This window comes from Pongo pygmaeus, chromosome 6 (assembly GCF_028885625.2).
Source record: "Pongo pygmaeus isolate AG05252 chromosome 6, NHGRI_mPonPyg2-v2.0_pri, whole genome shotgun sequence".
Taxonomy (NCBI): domain Eukaryota; kingdom Metazoa; phylum Chordata; class Mammalia; order Primates; family Hominidae; genus Pongo; species Pongo pygmaeus.
The window spans coordinates 57,623,724-57,643,242 of record NC_072379.2 but is presented as its reverse complement, the minus strand read 5'-3'; the positions used below and the strand labels follow the sequence as shown (position 1 = coordinate 57,643,242).

General features: G+C 40.2%; 1 protein-coding gene across 3 annotated transcripts in view; it reads right to left on the bottom strand.

Moving 5' to 3' along the window:
* CPVL (carboxypeptidase vitellogenic like) overlaps nt 1-19,519 on the bottom strand; it is a 205,503-nt gene that overhangs the window by 81,133 nt on the left and 104,851 nt on the right. For all 3 annotated transcript variants that reach the window (XM_054494678.2, XM_054494677.2, XM_054494679.2), the window contains 3 exons: nt 15,466-15,532; nt 1,250-1,372; nt 722-853 (listed from right to left, as the gene is read on the bottom strand). In XM_054494678.2, coding sequence (XP_054350653.1) covers nt 722-853; nt 1,250-1,372; nt 15,466-15,532 — 322 coding nt within the window. The remainder of the gene's footprint in view (nt 1-721; nt 854-1,249; nt 1,373-15,465; nt 15,533-19,519) is intronic.

The following is a 19,519-nucleotide window of genomic DNA, read 5'->3' as shown; positions in this document are numbered from 1 at the left end:
AAAAGCCCCTCAGGGAGATTGTTTACACATGGCTCTGTCTGCATTGGCAAAAAAAAAACAACAAAAACAAAAACAAAAAACCCAACTTCCTGTATCCTAATATTTAGTATATTCTTACATTTTAAATAACTGAGAAAGAAAAGAGTGAAGAACATAATTATTGATTCTCAAGTTTAATTTTAGGGGAGCAATGTAAGGATATGCACAAATACCAATGGCCCTTTGTAAGAGTTTCAAATTACTACATTTTATAATCTTTGTTCCTGACACATGTGTCACATGTCATCTGTTACACACTGTGGTCATTTCTCCCGGCTGAAACCCTGTTTGTGGATATAAAACTCTTCTACATGGTTTAGAGCAGATGGTGAAGCATATGCCTCTACTTCCTGGGTTGCCTTCTGATTTCCATATGATAGAGTCTGCCTTGAGGGCCTCCACAGCATTTAAAGAAATCAAAACGGTTAATGAAAGACACAGTTAGATAAACACTCCAAGATGATCTCAGGCTTAAAATATAGCCAAAGTAAATTCAAAGGAACACAGACAGTCCTTTTCTTCATTATGAGGCCACTCAACTCACCTCCCGATCTCGAATGGAATAACAGATATACCTTCTTAACAAAAAAATGCCTGAGCGCCAAGGTGTTCCTACTCAACCACCCCCCCTCCCCAGATGGTTTTAATTGCTCAAGGCCAGCACAGGGCCCCCAGAACTCACTTCAAAGGCCTGAAACCAGTTCTGCTTCCTGATGTGTTCTATGCATTCGTGGCACTGCTTCTGGAAGTACTTTTTTTGCTTCTCATCCAACAAGCCAATTTGGTACAGGAATTCTGCATAGCCACCTATAATCTGAGGACAAAAGAGACACACATCAATGCGACAAAGGGAGAAAAACAGACCTTAAGGAAGCCCATTTGCTTGGTGAAATAATCCTTTGTAATTGTTAATCTTGTGCTGGTTAGCCAAGTAGGATAATTACATGCACACACACATATACACCCCACAACACACACAACAGAACACAGCACAATACAAACACACACACACATTTGCACTGACAGCCAATGTAAGCTGACACAGTAAATTGATACATTGAAACATTTGGTAAAAATTAGGAGATTTAAGTCATAAAGTCAACCGGCATTTCCCTTATCAAGTTAGACCTCTAAGAGGAGCCTTCCATCTGATCAAAAGGCATTTAATCCCCCTAAGAGACAAAATAGAAAGTCAGAAGGAGACACCTACTGATTCGGGATCAGAATATCCATCTCCAATAGCAATTCCTTTCAGGTTGATCTTCACCTCTCTCACAGGGTTGAGGGAATGGATGAGGTGTGCAATGGCTGGCACGTATTTCCCTGCATAAGACTGAGAAGGACAGATGTTGAAATGGCCAGTCACAAATGGATGCTAGTGAAATTAAATGTACTTAAGTTGATTAAAATAACAATGAAGGAGCAATCTTTCCACATGAGGTATACCATCTGTTTCTTAACCCCACATTACAGATTCCATAATAGCAAAAACCTCTGTCTTCCAATTCTTTTGTCGTCTCAAATAGCACCACATGACATGCACAGGTTTGATGCACAAAAATTCACAAGTGAACATGTAATAAGTGAACATTCTAATTTCCTTCCAAAATAAAATAACTTGGGAGAACACAATTCTGCCATGTGTTAGGCATCTCTTACCAGAAAGCTCTGTTCAAAGATTAGAGGGAAAAAAATCTCAAGTTTAAAATTAAGATTTCAAAATCTGATAATGCTGCAAATTTTGAAATCAACAGGTACTAAAGGAATAGGAGAAGCAGAAAAGGAAAATAATATTTATTGGCCACTAAAATTTTCACTTGAACTCATCTCTATTTCAACCTTTTCCAGCACAAGGTCCTTTTTCAAGGTCAGAATATTTTGTAGATATATTTTCCCTAACAAACATGGTAACAGTTCTACTTTAAGACTGTGCTGGAAGAGCTACTATTGACTCAGCAATATTTTTCAAATAATTTTGCATTTTGCATTCTTTCCATCAAAAGTTGCCTTCTTGATATCTCCACTTGTATGTCTAATATTAAACTGCACACGTTCAAAATAAAGCTCCCAATCCCCAACCCTGAGGCAGCCTCCCTTTCAACTCATGTTAATTCTGTTTCTCTGCTGCTCCGGCCAACAATCTTGGTGCCATTTTTTATATCTCTCTTTCTCTCGTATTCCACAAAAGTCAATCAGCCAAGCTTGTCAGCTCTACCTATTCTAACAAAATCTGTCCAGAGTCCAATGTCTTCTCACAACCCCTTCTCCATCACATCATCTCTGGCCTGGATGACTGCAGTAGACTCCTCATTGGCCTCCTTCTTTTGCCCTTATCCTTTAATGACTTCCCATCTTCCCAAAAGCAAAGGCGTAAGGGCTGACATGATCTGCTCCCTTCTCTACCCTCAATCCCTGCTACCCTCTCGCTCATTCCTTTCCAGCCTGTTGGGTTCCATGCTATTCCTTGCACATACCAGGCACATGTCTGCCAGGCCTTTGGACCAGCCGTTCCCTCCACCTGGAATGCTCTTCTCACAGGCCCCCATATGGCAAATTCCCTCAATTTCCTATATTTTTTCTTTCCTAAGTATTTCCTTAATACTTACCATTCTCCAACAAACTTTTACTTACTTATCTTATATACTGTTATTCTCCTACCCATGCTAGAATATAAGATCCGTGAATACAGGGACCTTTGTCTGTTTTGTTTACTTGAGTCCACTATGACTGATGCGTGTATTTGTTAGTGCTCAGTAAGTAGTTGTTGAATGAATGAATCTTAAAATGAATCTACAGACGTCTGAGAAAGAGCAATGCATCTATGTTCAAAACAGACTAGAGACATTATGTGGACACCTGTGAGTTCACAGACCCTTCACAGCATCTCCAAGGCCCTCCAGGGGTCTGTAGTTCAAAGGCTGGGAACCCCAAAAGCTCTTATTCTATCCATATCACAATCATATGCTGAAGATAATCATTACTCTCATTTCAAGAAGAGGACACTGAGGCTCAGAGAGGTTAAGTTGTAGAGCTAGAATCATACCTGAGCTGACCGACTCCAAAACCTAAACTCCTTCCAAGCAATGACGTCATTTATGTAATTTATCCAGGATCTCCTCATTTATGCAGCTCTCTTGTGCAATAATAATTATTTAGGTAAAGTATTGAATCAAAGCAATTTATCCATTCATACTTGTAAGTACATTTTAGCTTCCTTGTGTAATATAAAGGTGTATTCCTATGTCTGAAATTTGGTTTGTTGTCTAACTGTGCTACATTCTCTTGTTAGTGACAATAAGTGAACATTTATCAAATACAATTTCTGTAAAATGACAAAAAAGCACATTTCCCTGAGTAACCATTTTACTGGTAAAAATGTATTATTATATAGTCTTTATTCAATGATAGTTTATTGGGCAATTAGTCTGTCAAAGACATTGACATGGTTTGCCTCTGTGTCCCCAACCAAATCTCATCTCCAATTGTAATCTCTATGTGTTGAGGAAGGGATCTGGTGGGAGGTGATTGGATCATGGGGGCAGTTTCCCTCATGCTATTCTCATGATAGTGAGGGAGTTCTCACGAGAGCTGATGGTTTTAAAAGAGCCAGTTTCCCCTGCACATGCTCTCTCCCTCTCTCTCGTAGTATCTTTACAGCAGCGTGAAAATGAACTAATACAGGCATTATACTAGATACTTGAGGAGACACAAAAATGAATAAAGCACAAAACTTCCCCTCATAAAGGTCACAATTTCTTTCAAAACTATATTACGGAAACCATGCCTGACACATGATAAAGCAAAGTTTACCATTTCTTAGATTACAATTTCTATAATGTATACATTGCCTAGCACAAAGTAGGTAAATAAAAACATACTTGATAAATGAATGACTTATCTGGTGTTGCTTCTAAATACTTTTCCCCTATCAGAAATTGGTACAAATGCTAAGAAGTTTATCTTCCAGTGATATTATCACTCCAATTTTCTTGTTATAAGACCTGGTAATAAAACATCTCTCTTGACCCTTTCTGACATGGAAGGGCATGTACTTTAAGTTGCTATGTAGGTAGTCATGACAAACGTAGGCTGAAACATCTGCATTTTTATGGCACCTTCCCGCAGTAACCATCATGTGTATCTGGGTATCTGGGATATATCCAGGCAGGGAATTAAGAAGGAACACCCACTCAGTTTTTGAGCATTACTATGAGCCAGGCTACCTCACCTACTTTAAGCCAATTTAAGATAAAAATTGTTTTCCAATATTTTACAGTGATGAAAACAAGGGCCCATGCATTTCATTCACATGCCTGGCTGGAATTGTACCCTGGCTTGGCTGTCTCTGCAGCTCCCCTTTGTCATATCTAATTGCATTTCAGTCAATGAAATCTTTTCTATTGAGAAGATACTCCTTAAAAAAAAAAAGCCATCATTGACAGTCAATGGTCCTGGAATACACCATGGGTCTGAGGTCCCCCAAGGTGGAACTACATCTTGGGTTTATCTACTCCAAGCCTGCTAAGCTGATCATTTATGAAAAACAAAACAGTGAGATGAGTAGTACTATAACCATATCCAAAATGAAATTCTTCAATATTCAGTCCACATCTGCCAACCTCACAGTGATGATCTTTACCTCCTTTTTTTTTCTTTAACTTTGTAATGACTATCACACACTTCCTTGCTTTGTGTCAGTGTGACAAATCCGTCATTGCCTTTCTCATTAATCATTCCATTGGTTGAGTGACTCAGGCTGTCACAGAGAAGACAATTATAGAATTATTTTTATGGAAAACAGACACTGAAACATTGTAATAAAATTTCAATTATTTTCGCTCTCCTTGTTGAGATAGTTTTTTTTTTTTTGGCAACATCAGACTCATTTATTCTTCTTGAATCATTTATTTCTCAATTTAATGATTCTCTGACCGCCATTAAGTACTTCAAAAGACAACCAGGTAATAAATTAAGTATGTTTTATTTTACCTCATTTGCCTTTTCCTGTATATATTTTATAGAACCCCATATTTCAGGAGAAGAATTTAGGTGTGACTGCCTTATGGATTAGAAATCGACTAAATGGTCCCTTAGGCTTATAACAGTGATTCTGTAATTTTATGAACTATTGCTTCTTTTGTTCTGAGTTCTAATGAAAACAGCAACAATAACCAGAACTCTTGGCCCCGTGGCTTCTCTGACCTCCCCATGGTGTTCACCAGTGTGGGCAGCAGCTGGTCAATGAAGCCCCTGAAGTCTGTGAATTAACACTAACCTTCTAACATGGGATCAGACCCTGGCCTCATAAAAGCTCAGAGCAATACCAGAGCAATTTTAAAAAGAAAGAGGAAAAGTGTGGCCAGAAATTATCTGAACACATACTATTTTAGGATTTGGCAGTGACCTTCAAATGAGAAACTCAGCCAGATAAACATAATACATCTAACAGAATTCAAACTAGATTAGCACTCAACACATCAGAATTTTTAGGGTGCCCTTATTATTCCTTTCTAATAATTAAAGGAGCTTCAAGCTGCAATTTCCAGCACTGCTTTTACTTGGTTAATTTTTCCCATGGTGACCATATTTCTACCTCACCTCCAACAAGAAGGACCAGAGGTATTAGGGTGTGTTTGTACATGCTTGTATTTGCTGGAGCTTAAAGAGGCTATAAACTTCCAATTCTCCTCCTACATCAGAAGGATCTCAGAATCCAGCTCTCAATCTTTTATTTCTCCCAGGAGAGAAAAAGGCCTCAACATCATAGTTGAATAGTAGTTTTGAATCTTGGTCTGCGATGTTTTTTTCCCAGCCTAATGGAAATCCTGTGAGGAGCACATTGTACTTGTAAAAATGGAGAGAATGCAATGTTTGGTTAATTATCCAGATGTGTAAAAACACAATGAAATTGGATGTAGAGAAAAACTGTAATTGTGTCTTTTGCCTGAATCTCTCTTTTCTTATATGTTTCAACAACATTCACAGCCTACTTACTGTAATCTACCATTTGGTTACTTTCAAGGAAGGGAAAAAGATTTCATAGCTAAAGTCCAGCTTCAGTCAGCTCCTCCAGAGGAAAACAAATAGTGTCAGAGAATAATATTAAAATGGAAACAATGTCCTCTTACAGAAATTTCACATATGGTAGCAGTTACTATTGTTTAAGCTACTCTCAGTTGACTACATTTCTCTGAAGTTTAGTAGAAAAAAAAATAGATACACTTATACACTCATTCTCTGCCTTGCTTCTAGGTACACATTTCATGGTGAAAAAATTCAGAACTTTGTCAGTGATAATGAGCAATGGCTTTTGAAATGAGACACAGCTAAACCTAGACACAAAGTTTCACCATCCACAGGCCTTAGTTCCCATCCTTTGCCTGGCAGGTGGAAAGAGGGAGTTGTCAACTTCAGCAATGGTACACTGAGGACCCTGAGGGTCATTCTAAGCTCCTTGCCCTGCTTGAACCCCACTCTCCCCAGCTACACAGAAGAAAAAAAAATCCTTCTTTGAAGAATTCACTACTGGGCTGGTGAGATCTCCTCTGTATCCCCAGAAGGAATCAAGGCACACTGCCCTTCTGGAATCAGTCATATCATTCCCTTGTTCTCCAGCTCATCCCAGGCACAGACTACAATACAGCTGCCACCCATTTATGGGAGAAGACCAGAGGGAAGAAGACAGCTTCAATGCCTCAAAGAGAACTTTATACACACATTGAACACCCCAGGAAAGCCACAAAACCTGGTGAAAACCTCGGTGTAATGGGCACCATGAGGACAAGACTAGGCTAGGGTGACCTACCTTGGCTTCAACTAGCCTAGGGTAGAATCTTACTTCCTCAGTACCATTATTTTCTCTGAAGACAGAAGTGTGGCCTTAAAATGGCCAGTTCAGAAAATTAATGAATGAGGAAAGCTGGAATTTCAGGGTTGTGGTAATCTCTATAACTTCCTAGACATTTCTAGACCATGCGTCATCTAATTTCAAGACCATACTGCTGCAATTAAAAAAAAAAAGCCTTCCAACAAGAATATGACTTTATCAAAGCATCTATTTCTTTTTTAATACGGGCTTAAAAAGAAACTTGCAAAATCTACAGGCATAGACATATAGCAAAAACATTTCGATCTATAGCCAATTTTTAATCATATAAACTTATGCAAAAATACATGCTGCCTCCCAAATGATATATTCTTATTTTCTATTGAGAAGATACTCCTTAAAAAAGAAAAAGCCATCATTGACAGGCATAGGTGAACAAGATGCATCCTTTTCCCACCTACTCTGAGTTCAGTGCCAATTTGGAGAAATCCAGCGTGAAGCCAGGTGACTCAATGAGATGAATAAACCCTTTTGTTTAAAATGGAGACTACAGTTAATTTGACTTTTAAATAAAGAGTCTGAACACACTGGGCCACAGTCAACAAACTGAATCTTTGTTTGCTAACTGTAGATACAATTCAGAAGGATGAAGCTGCATAATAGATGTAACTTAGCATTTCTCATTCTCAACCTAAACATCTCATCTAATCAGGTACTATTTATGTCTCTATGCTGCCTGCTTCAGCATGGTAATTCATTTCCAACAAAGCTTATAATGACTTCTGATTTACTCATATTCTTTTCCGTGCAACCTCACTATATGTATTGATTTGATTTGGATATGCTGTCCAAAAGCCAGAGATCCAACTTGCAAACATTTCCACATGCCCTTGTTCAGTTCTTCGGTTGCAGCTTAAACCTTGATTTTTGTAATATTAAACTCATTAAATAGTCAAAAATCCATTTTCAATTCTAAAAGAAAATATTGGCAAGTGCAGATGAACATAACTGAAAATAGAGATTTGTCATAGGTTCAAGAGTTAAAACAGCTTGAATGTTATCTAATAAAATTCAGCAAGTTCCAAGCCTTGAGAAATAATTGCATTCCAAAGACTTCAAGTCCTTATATCACTTGAAACTTCCACTTATTCTATAAAACTTAATGATCAAAGCCAAGTCTTTATGATTAAAACAGTCTTGGCCAGAAAGACAGAGACATTCAAGAAGCTAGAGAACTTATTTTCTGTTTGTGTAAGGTTGATAACCTTAGAGATTCAGCATAAAATATGGAAGGGGATGTTTGACTCCCTTCTACACAAAGTGAATCTGAAGCAGGTCCTAGAGACAGTGCAAGTTCAAGGTGAGAGCACCCAGTTTGGTGAACACGCATTTTGGTGAACAAGGCTGCACTACTAGCTCATTTCTTCACCACCATCTTCAGGCTCTGGAGTCTGACTGCTTAGGTTCCAATGCTGGCTCCTCCACTTTCTGGCTGGGTGACCTTGGTAAGGCATACCTAACCTCACTAAGCCTTGGTCACCTCACCTGTAAAATGGGAAGAATAATCATAGCACCTATTTCATAAGGCAGCTGTTAGGATTAAACGAGGTAATGCATAAAACAGTGCTTAGCATGATGTCTACCATACAGTCCATTCTCAGTAAATATTCTCTAGTAAAATCTACAGATAAAATACGTGAACTAGATGTTCTTGAAGTATCCCTTCTAGCCATCAAATTTAATGATCCCAAGCCCAGGCTAACGGGATGATAGTACAGGCTTACATAGAATGCTAATAATTATAGGCCTACTTCTATAATCGCTCTCCCACCCCACCTTGGTTGGCACCCCTCTGTTTGCATGTCAGTCTTGAAATTACCCTATTACAAATATCTACCCATCAGGTAGGCTCTGCTCTCTACTCAAATGCAAACATGTTGAGAGTCCACCATATTGGGTTTAATTTATCAGATCCTTTCTACGGAACAATGAGCTGATAACAAGTCAGAATGGCGGACAGAAACAGAACAATCATGATAGGGATGGAAGAAGCATGGAGAAATAGAAGCTGTGCACAATAGACTGAGGAGAGGATGGCTGAGGTGGGAGGGATGGCCCTGGAAAACAACCGAGGCCAAAGGAGAGTCCCCAGGGCCTGGGACATAGTACAGGGAGAGAAGGGCAATGAAAGGGAGGCAAGAGGAGCAGTAAAGATCACTACTGGGTACTAAGCTTAATGCCTGGGTGATGTAATAATATGTACAACAAACCCCTATGATACGTGTTTGTCTATGTAACAAACCTTCACATGTACCCCCAAACCTAAAATAAAAATTTTTAAAAAAGAAAGGGGCTGGGCGCAGTGGCTTACACCTGTAATCTCAGCACTTTGGGAGACTGAGGTGGGCGGATCACTCAGTCAGGAGTTCAAGGCCAGCCTGTCCAACATAGTGAAACCCTGTCTCTACTAAAAATACAAAAATTAGGCAGGCATGGTGGCACGTGCCTGTAATCCCAGCTACTCAGGAGGCTGAGGCAGGAGAATCACTTGAACCCGGGAATTGGAGGGTGCAGTGAGCCGAGATGGCAACGCTGCACTCCAGCTTAGGCATCAGAGTGACACTTCGTCTCAAAAAAAAAAAAAAAAAAAAAAAAAAAAAAATAGGTGAAAAGATGCAGGAAAGAAAAAAAAAAGGAGGTAAAAAGATGCAGGAAAGAAATATCAATACAATATTTTTATTTTATCTAAAGGCAGCCTTGCATGAACTCCATTCTATAATATTCATTAAGCACTGTGCTTAGTATCGTATAAAACAAACAAACATGGCTCTCGCATACTGGGAGCTTGCCACCTAACCCAATGGGCCATGATGATTTCGATAAAGGTTGTCAGACACTGTACTTCCAACAGGGACTTCACCCATGCAGATGAAGATAAAGTGTCCCATTAAGCTCCCTAATTCATTTTTAAATAGCTTCAAAGTTTTGTCTCTATTGGGTTCTCAAATAAATTATGGTTGCAAAACTGTTTATAAAGAGAGTCTGCCCATTTTTGCCGATGGAGAAGAGATGTCCTGTTTTAACCACATGCCCTGCTAGTTTGGAAGCATTCCCATCCATTGCCACAACCTCCCACATGCACTGACTCTTTCCCTTGAGCGGCACATAAAGTCACAGGCTCAGAGAACAATGGGCGGTCCCCCTGATCCTGTCACCTGCCTGCCTTCCCGTGAGGGCTGTTTTGCTTTAACTTCTACCTGGGCTCACGTACAATTAAGAGGATGCTAAATGTGTCTGTGCCTCAAGAACAAGGGCAATCTCACTAACAGTTACTGGCTCAGAAAGGATAACACTTATAAAGAAAGTTAATTATGGGAATTAAACACAGCTTGTTTCCCTTTTTGAAGTATGTTTTTTCATGCCTTGAGGGGGGTGATTTACAGACACATTTGTCTCTTTTTAGAGAAAATTAATTCCAGTTGGTGTTCTGGGAAGAAATGAAGAGGAGGAGGAAGAAGACAAAGCAGCTTCTCCCCTTTCCTTTGCACTGAGGGCAGGCCCACGCCACTTTCTCTGGTGTGGCCACACCATCGTCCACACGGTGAGGCAGGGAGCCTGGGGTGGGTCCTGACACATTTTGCTGCTGTCCATATAAAAAACAAGCACAACTTCTAATGTCAACTGCTAAACTCCATTTTTTTTTAGACAAAGTAACTATTGCTTTTAAAAATGATTTCAAAATAATAGACACAGAGTAGAGGGGACAATGCCATATCCCAGCAACGAGTTAGCAGAGCTTCTATTAACACTTCAGCTCTTGTCTACAGGCATTAGGCTGTATGCTTGGGAGTCATAATATATTAGCCCAGCTTTTCAACATGAATGGTAATAATAGTCATCATGTGTTGGGTACTCACCACAGCCAGTCACTATGCTAATATCTGAGGAGGGTTATCTAATTAAATGCTCAAAACAACCCTATGCAGTAGGTACTATTATTATTTCCAGACTGCTTTACACCAAATCAAGGTTCTGAACAGCTGCTCCAGACCCCTTGAGCATCAGGCTCCTCTCATTCATAGCACACAAATGTGAAGATATTTAGGTCTGGTGCATTTACATTGAAAAGCAGAAAACCATTTCTGAATTTGTGCATTTATTTTTTGAAGATGGCTCTACAAACTCAGCAGCACTATTCAGCTTTCCTAAGAGTGTGAGAAAATTAAGAGTTTAGAAGAGAAAGGAATTTTCTTTCTTGAAAAATCTAGAACAATTTTTTTTTTTTTTTTGTGGTGGCAGCAGCGAGAGGGAAAATGGGTAGGTACTATGTTAAAACTGCAATTACATACAGATGCTTAAAGAGTGAGTCTAGATAACTGAATTTGAACTTTAGTAAAGCAAAATATCCCTGGAAGTGATCTAATTTAACAACTCATCTGATTGTTAGATGAAAAGCAGAGGCCCAGGGAGGTTGAAAGACTTTCCTGAAATCATCCAGGGAGGAGCAAAGCCAGCCCTGAATCCCAGGTCTCCTAATGATTAATCCAGAACGCCTCCCACTTCTCTTTTCTGCCACATGGCCTTAAAACAGAAGACAACCCAGATGGGACAAACTAGACTGAAGAAATATTCATAATATTCTAATATTCATAATAAACCATCAAGGCATCATTATTTAGTGCTTTTTCTTCTAGAAAGAGCAGTGCCCCCAAACTGAACGTATCCCATGTAGTTCGGGGAAGATGATACCTCCTGACAATGGCATCTCTACCTCACATCTTCCTTCATCACTCAGAAGGCACAGGTTTCCTTAAAAGTATTCATCCTGGCAGCAAGGAAGGTAAAAAGAAAACTGTCCTTTTCTACACACATTAGGAAATTATATGCATAAAACCACAAGGCAGATGTGAAATAACCAAGTCAAATTTTTCATCTCGGATTTGGCAGCTTTGCCAAACATCATGGTTTGTATCAACATCAACATCATGGTTAACAACATCACCACATTATTTGCAAGACAAGGCATTACACACGAAGTAGATCACTCTTCTGTAGGAGGTGGAAAATGGGCATTTTCCAGGGTTGTTGCCAAATAATGGGAGTGTCACTTCCTATTCACTTCCCTAACCTGGCTCTGAAATTGGTTAAAAGACAAGGAACAGGCAGAAATTACCAGGAGAGGTTCTAAGTCATCCTGACTGCATAACTGGCTTAAAAATACCTAAAGTGTAGTATGCTAATCAGTCAGAATATCCCTTCCAAATAGCTTATAAAGAGAAGAAAGAGAGAAGAAGTTGCTAGTTCCAGTTACTTGCCATTCCCATGGAAAAACTCGGACCATTTTTCTCTTTCCCTCCCTGAAAGTGGACATCGCAGATGTGCTTGCCAGCATCTTTACAGCTCTTCCTCTGGCATCATCACTTGGATCTTCCTCTGGAGACCACTCATTTCCCACTCTCAGTCCTTATGGTTCAGAGTGTGAGGGCCCCCCATCCTGGTCCCTACCCTCCCAGGGTGTGGAGTGGGCCTCAGGCACCATTCTGGCCAATTTGTATATTCCAAACCCTTGGGTCCAGCCGGTGGTTCTAGGATAGGCATGGGATCCATGTGGATCATTTGAGATTCAGGAATCTGGAAGGCTGGAATTACTGGGAAAGGGAAGTTGAATGGATAGGCTATACCTGCCCTGGGATGGATGGAGAAACAGGAGTGCCACATGAAAAGAACTTGCCTGAGAATGAAACCAGCAAAGTACAAAGCCAAGTACATAGATCAGGAAAGAATGGCAGGCAGAATCCTGATGACAAAGTAAGGGCACCCAGATCCAGCCACACCTGACGTTAAATCAATCAATGCCCTGTTTCACTAAAGCTGCTTTAAATAGGGTTTCTGTCACTTGCAACCAAGAGCCTTAACTAACACACCCTTAAAACCCGGTTTAATTGTCACCTCCTCTGCTTGGCCTTTCCTGAGGATCCCATACTGAGGTAGCTACTGGTACCTTTCCTGGGGCTATTAGTCTTTACAGTTACTTCTTTAATTTTTTCCTTTTTTTTTCTTTTTTCAAGACTCGTGGATCAGAGGTAATATTTCTCTAATTGTCCCTTTCATCTGTATTGTAATTATTCGACCTTCAGATTTCGGGCAGAGTCAATATCTCATAAATCACTGAATTCCTAATATTTGTCCAGTGCCTCAAACATAGCAGATACTCAATATATCTGTGCTCAGTTGAATTCAATTCTAAATGTTCTTTCAGTGAACACTGGACCCTCAATGGTTTCCCATTACCGTTAGAATAAAGTCCAAACTCTGCCACAGGCAGCCGGGCCCTGCAGGATCCACTGGCCTCTTTCTGCTCAGCTCCTACCATGGCAGCTCTGTGCTTTTCCTTGAACCTGCCAAGCCTGTCCCCACTGGAGAGTCTTTGTATTCATTGTTCCTTCTGCCAGGAAAGCTCTTCTTACAGATACTGCAGAAATTACCCCACCACATCATTCAGGGTTCTGCTCATTATCTCCTTGTCAGACAATCTTATCCAAAATAGCACCTCCTTCACTCTCCAGCCCTTGCCCTACTACATCTCTTTCGTGACACTTGTCACTGCCTGATGGTGGTACCTAGCACATATTTTAGTTATCACTGCCTACCTCTCTGGACTGTAGGGCATGGATTTTTTTTGTTGTTTTTCAGTGTTATTCACCATTATATTCCTAGCACCTGGAACTGCACCTGTGTTCTCAAATGATTGGCTGGTACACATTTTAAAAATAATCTTAAAAAGGATGAAAAAAGCAAACCCCAAAACTGAAACAACATAGACAAATGAATGTAACTGTGTATTAAATTTTAACATAATCTCCCTTAAAAATTAGAATTCTTTTAACTTTTAAACACAGTACTTTGATTATAAGTGTGTAGTGAGATACAATTTAAGGATAAAAATCATTGCAGCAAAAAATATTAAAAGTAATTTTGATGTTTCTTGTTGGTAATGGTACTCATGTAGTAATTCTGAAACCATTTTGGGCATATTGTAAAAGCAATCAAAAGAGGAAACACACTGATGCCATTAGGAACCACAGCCCTCAGTGTGGGAGAACAGGTAAACAAATACAGAACAGAGAAAAGAGAAGAGAACCTTGTGGTATGGAATTAGAATTATGGGTATCAGTATGAAGTCATTTTGTTTCCTAGCTCTGCCCACAGTCTAAAAGCAATGACATCCCGGCAGCAATGGGCCACTTAGTGCTTAGTACTTGCTTTTTAAATGCCATTCCCCAGGAAAAAGAAACAGCATTCTGTGAAGAACTGACTGATTCCAAGGCTAGGGCAGGGAAAGTACAAGAAGTACAAGATGCTTCTGGAACATAGATTTGTGTCAAAAAGCAAGGACATGCTTGGAGGCTAATGGGGACCTGTCAAAAGGGCATAGGAGCCAACTGAAGGGGTTCCCAGTGACCAAATTTAAAGCAATGTAAGCATCAAAAACAATAAAACAAACTTTAACAGATCAAATAGAAATAACAATCTGTGAATCCACAGTACTATTTTTAAAAGTAAGTAATAGGAGGAAAAGGGAAAAATCTTCCCTATGGTAGAATGCCAGGTGATACCCACAGAAAGATACATTAGAAAAATCACCATTTTATCACCCCCAGTGTAATAACTGATTCAGACAGAGATCATCAGTGGATGCTAAAACTACTGGGTGGCAATTTTTGAGGAAACAGTGTTTGAATGGTCTTGAATTATTAATTAATTACAAACATAAACAGGTGCCTTCACAATGGCAAGATCTGGCAGACACCACCTTGACGGAGTGATCCAGTTTAGCATCACCAACAGTGGACAAACTGACTTGATGTGCCTTCTGATGTGACACACCAGAAAGTACACACCATCTATGTAATGTTCTTGCTCAAATGTTTTGACATAACCTAAGCACTGAGGAAAAAATCAGACAAATTCAGAATACGGGACATTCTACAAAGCACCTAGCCTGGACTCTTCAAATCATCATCATGAATGATGAGGACAACAAACAAGGCAGGTGACTGAGCCTACCTAGTGCACCCATGGTAATATGTGAGCATGCATTGGGCCCTGGGATTTAAAAAATGTTATGAAAGGGCTGGGCGTGGTGGCTAATGCCTGTAATCCCAGCACTTTGGGAGGCCAAGGCGGGCAGATCATGAGGTCAGGAGTTCAAGACCAGCCTGGCCAACATGGTGAAACCCCATCTCTACTAAAAATACAAAAATTAGCCATACGTGGTGGCAGGCACCTGTAATCCCAGCTACTCAGGAGGGTGAGGCAGGAGAATTGCTTGAACCTGGGAGGCGCAGGTTGCAGTGAGCTGAGATCGCGCCACTGCACTCCAGCCCTGGGCAACAAGAGCAAAACTCCAACTAAAAAAAAAAAAAAAAAATTATGAAGGGCATTTTGATAATTGGGAGAATTTTGAATAAAGGCTGAATCAATATTGATATGTATGTGTGCATGTATATACATATGTAGATTTTAAACGAACTACACTCACAATATATGCCAGTTCTGGTGATGTTTGAAGCACATAAGGAAACGTGACTTCTACTTACCTCCCCAGTGACATAAAAGTCATTATTTTTATATTCAGGAAATATCTGGAAAAACTGAATTAGTGCACTGCAAAAAGAAGAACAAGAACAACACAAATTAATCAGAAAAATGATTCAAGATCTCTTCACGCTAGGGTATCAAATCTAACTCTTTGGCAATAGGTTTCACACCTGAAATAAGATACCACTCTGCTATGAGCTCCTGTAGGACATTTTATTTACACAATACCTGTGGGCTTACTTTGTGATAAGAAGAAGTTTGGACAAGTGGACATCAATACTCTGGGCATGTTTCCAAATCACTGATTTACCAGTTTGGATCATTTAACTGTTGAGGGCACCTTGAGCAAATAATACAGGTTTCACAAGTTACGTAGCAATTCTTGGAGGTAGTTCTGCAAACTTCATGATCCCATTAGCCCGGGTTTGTGGTGAAGTAAGGGAAATCTTAGTTGCTTACCAACCCGCACTGTGGGGGACTCTGAGCATTTCTGATGGAGCTCCAAGAATGTCACATTTTAATAACCAAAGAACAGAAAAACTGTAAGATGACAATAATTTAAAAGAAAAACAGCAAATGGCCACAGATATTGAAATAAATGTACAGTAGGCTCTGGGCTAAAAAAAAGAAAAACACATTTACTAAAGAATGCTAACAGCCGGCCAGGGCGGTGGCTCACGCCTATAATACCAGCACTTTGGGAGGCTAAGGTGGGCAGATAACAAGGTCAGGAGTTCGAGACCAGCCTAGCCAACATAGTGAAACCCCATCTCTACTAAAAATACAAAAATGAGCCGGGCATGGTGGTGCGCACCTACAGTCCCAGCTACTCAGGAGGCTGAGACAGGAGAATCACTTCAACCAGGGAGGCTGAGGTTGCAGTGAGCTGAGATTGCGCCATTGCACTCCAGCCTGGGCAACAGAGTAAGACTCTGTCTCAAAAAAAAAAAAAAAAAAAAAAAGAATGCCAATAGCCACTTCAGTGATGAAATAGATTTTAACAGACTCAAGGAGTGATTTCATAATAAGCAAGAAGACAGTGGATTTTTAAATGATTCTTTACTTGAACAAAATATTTCAAAAAAAAGGAAAACAAAAACTTGTGAAACTCAGTAGCTCTATGAGTGTTTTGACCCAGACTGCAGTGCCTGCGAAGCTAGGGGAGGTTTTTGGCCCAGTTTCCTGCTGAGAGACTAAAAGCCATGAGCCATCCAGGGAAGATGAAAGGCAAGGAAGCTCTGAAAACCCAGGAGGATGGCGAAGTTCAAGGGTTACAGAGAGGCAAAATTGGGTCATTACAATCACCATGATCCTAGCTATATTTAATTTTCAAAGGCTGCATAAAAATTCACCATTAAACAGTACTGTAGAGTTTCGGTGTATTTCTGTATTCATTATTTATAGTGGCCTTTGTAGCAACTAAATCTGAGAAGCTGCATTTTATAGCTTCTATGTTTGTGCTGGCAATAAGCTGGCTTTAGAGTGCAGATAAAAATAGGCATTCATTCTCCACCCCTCCCTCTCCAACCTTCAGGCTAAAATCTACTTCCTTTTCTCTCTTCCTGCTTGTTGGAATGGCAATAGATAATTTAGCATAGTAAATCTCAATTAAGCCTTTGGCTTTAGCTTAAAGCTTATTTCCTTGTAGTATTTGCTGGAGAGTCATTAGAGTTGCTGGATTTAGCAAATGAAAACATAAGACATGGCTTAATTTTGAATTTCAGATAACAAATAATGGCTTAGTATAAGTATGTCCCAAATATTGCATGGAACATACTTACATTAAAATTTTATTTGTTGTTTATCTGAAATTCAAATTTAACTGGGTATTTTGTGTTTTATCTGACAATCTTGGTTGGAGATAATCTCCCAGGTTACTTCTATCTCGAAAATGGCAGGATTCTCCAGCTCAAGTTCCACTTAAGGAAGTTATCATCGAGTTTCAATTTCACAGTTTTTATTTCACAGCCAAAAAGCTGGCTATTTTTTTTAAGCAAGCACTTGGTAGCGTGGTAGCCCTTCCATTTCTTAAAAGAGAGTGAAGAATGAAAAAAGTAAATTTAGTAAATTAGATTTACATATGCTATTTGCTCATTTAACTGTATTTTAGTCAAGAACTCTTCTTATTACATGGTGAGTATTTTCTAGAAAATAGAATCTAGAATCAAGCCCACATGAAATCACAAATTTTAGAAGCAGAACTGCTAAACATATATATAATACATAAGTGGCCGGGCGCGGTGGCTCACACCTGTGGGAGGCCGAGGTGGGCAGATCACGAGATCAAGAGATTAAGACCATTCTGGCCAACATGGTGAAACCCCGTCTCTACTAAAAATACAAAAATTATCTGGGTGTGGTGGCGGGCGCCTGTAGTCCCAGCTACTCAGGAGGCTGAGGCAGGAGAATTGCTTGAACCTGGGAGGCAGAGATGGCAGTGAGCCGAGATCACGCCACTGCACTCCAGCCTGGCGACATAGTGAGACTCCATCTCAATAATAATAATAATAATACATAAGCATGTGTGTTCACAAGTGTACACTCCATGCATTTATTCAGGTACAAGAGCTACATGGCACAAGAAGCATGCTTCTTCTTGGTGATTCCATTTGGCCACCTTGCTGGCATTGTGCCAAGGACTTGTCTCATAAACAGAATTTTAGTTAAGGACTCTCTGCTCGCAGAAAGGTACCTTAAAGGACCAAAAAGAGAAACAGATTGCAAGGAAGAATGACTAGGAGAAAATTATTCCTCAGATAAGTTTTTAAACAGAGATTGGGTGGATGCAGGGCAGAAAAGGTGAGTGGACATGATCATGCATTGTAGACCCAAAGACAGCACTGGAATCTGGTTGGTTCTAATGGAGTCAGAAGCATAATCGTAAACACAAGCAACATTCAGGATAATCGAGTTTCAGATAATCTAAGCAAAAGTTCCATACCAACAAAACCCAAGCAAAGTGTACCTACAGTCACGGGCAGTGGACTTGAGGTAAGAGGTGGGACTCAACTACAAAGGTAGGTCTTGGACACTGGATCAAATTGAGGACTAGCTAAGACAGGGCCTGGGCAGAAGCAGCTTTCCATAAGACATGCCTATCTGTGGGCCATGTCAGTTTACCATTGTGATGGCAACACCCAGGTGTTACCACCGCTTTCCATGGCAATGACCCAAAGACTCAAAAGCTACTATCCATTCCCTAGAAAATTCTGCATGAACCAACCCTTAATCTGCATGTAATTAAAAGTGGGTTTAACCAAACACCGCATGTTCTCACTCATAGATGGGAATTGAACAATGAGAACACATGGACACAGGAAGGGGAACATCACACTCTGGGGACTGTTGTGGGGTAGGAGGAGGGGGAGGGATAGCATTAGGAGATATACCTAACGCTAAATGACGAGTTAATGGGTGCAGCACACCAGCATGGCACATGTATACATATGTAACTAACCTGCACATGGTGCACATGTACCCTAAAACTTAAAGTATAATAATAATAAAAAATAAAATAAAATAAAATAAAAATGGATTTAAATATGACTGCAAAATTGCCCTAAGCTGCTACTCGGACTAGGCAGTAGCCCTGCAGGAGTAGACACGGAGCTATAACACTGCCCCTTCAATAAAGCTGTTTTCTTCTACCTCCATCTCACCCTTGAATTCTTTTTTTTTTTTTTTTTTAACTGAGATGAAGTTTCGCTCTTGTTGCCCAGGCTGGAGTGCAATGGTGTGATCTCAGCTCACCACAACCTCTGCCTCCCAGGTTCAAGCGATTCTCCTGCCTCAGCCTCCCAAGTAGCTGGGATTACAGGCATGCACCACCAAGCCCAGCTAATTTTTCTGTTTTTAGTAGAGATGGGGTTTCTCCATGTTGGTCAGGCTGGTCTGGAACTCCTGACCTCAGGTGATCTGCCTGCCTCGGCCTCCCAAAGTGCTGGGATTACAGGTGTGAGCCACCACACCTGGCCACCCTTGAATTCTTTCCTGGGCAAAGCCAAAACCCCTCACAGGCTAAGCCCCACTTTGGGGCTCATCTGCCTTGCACTG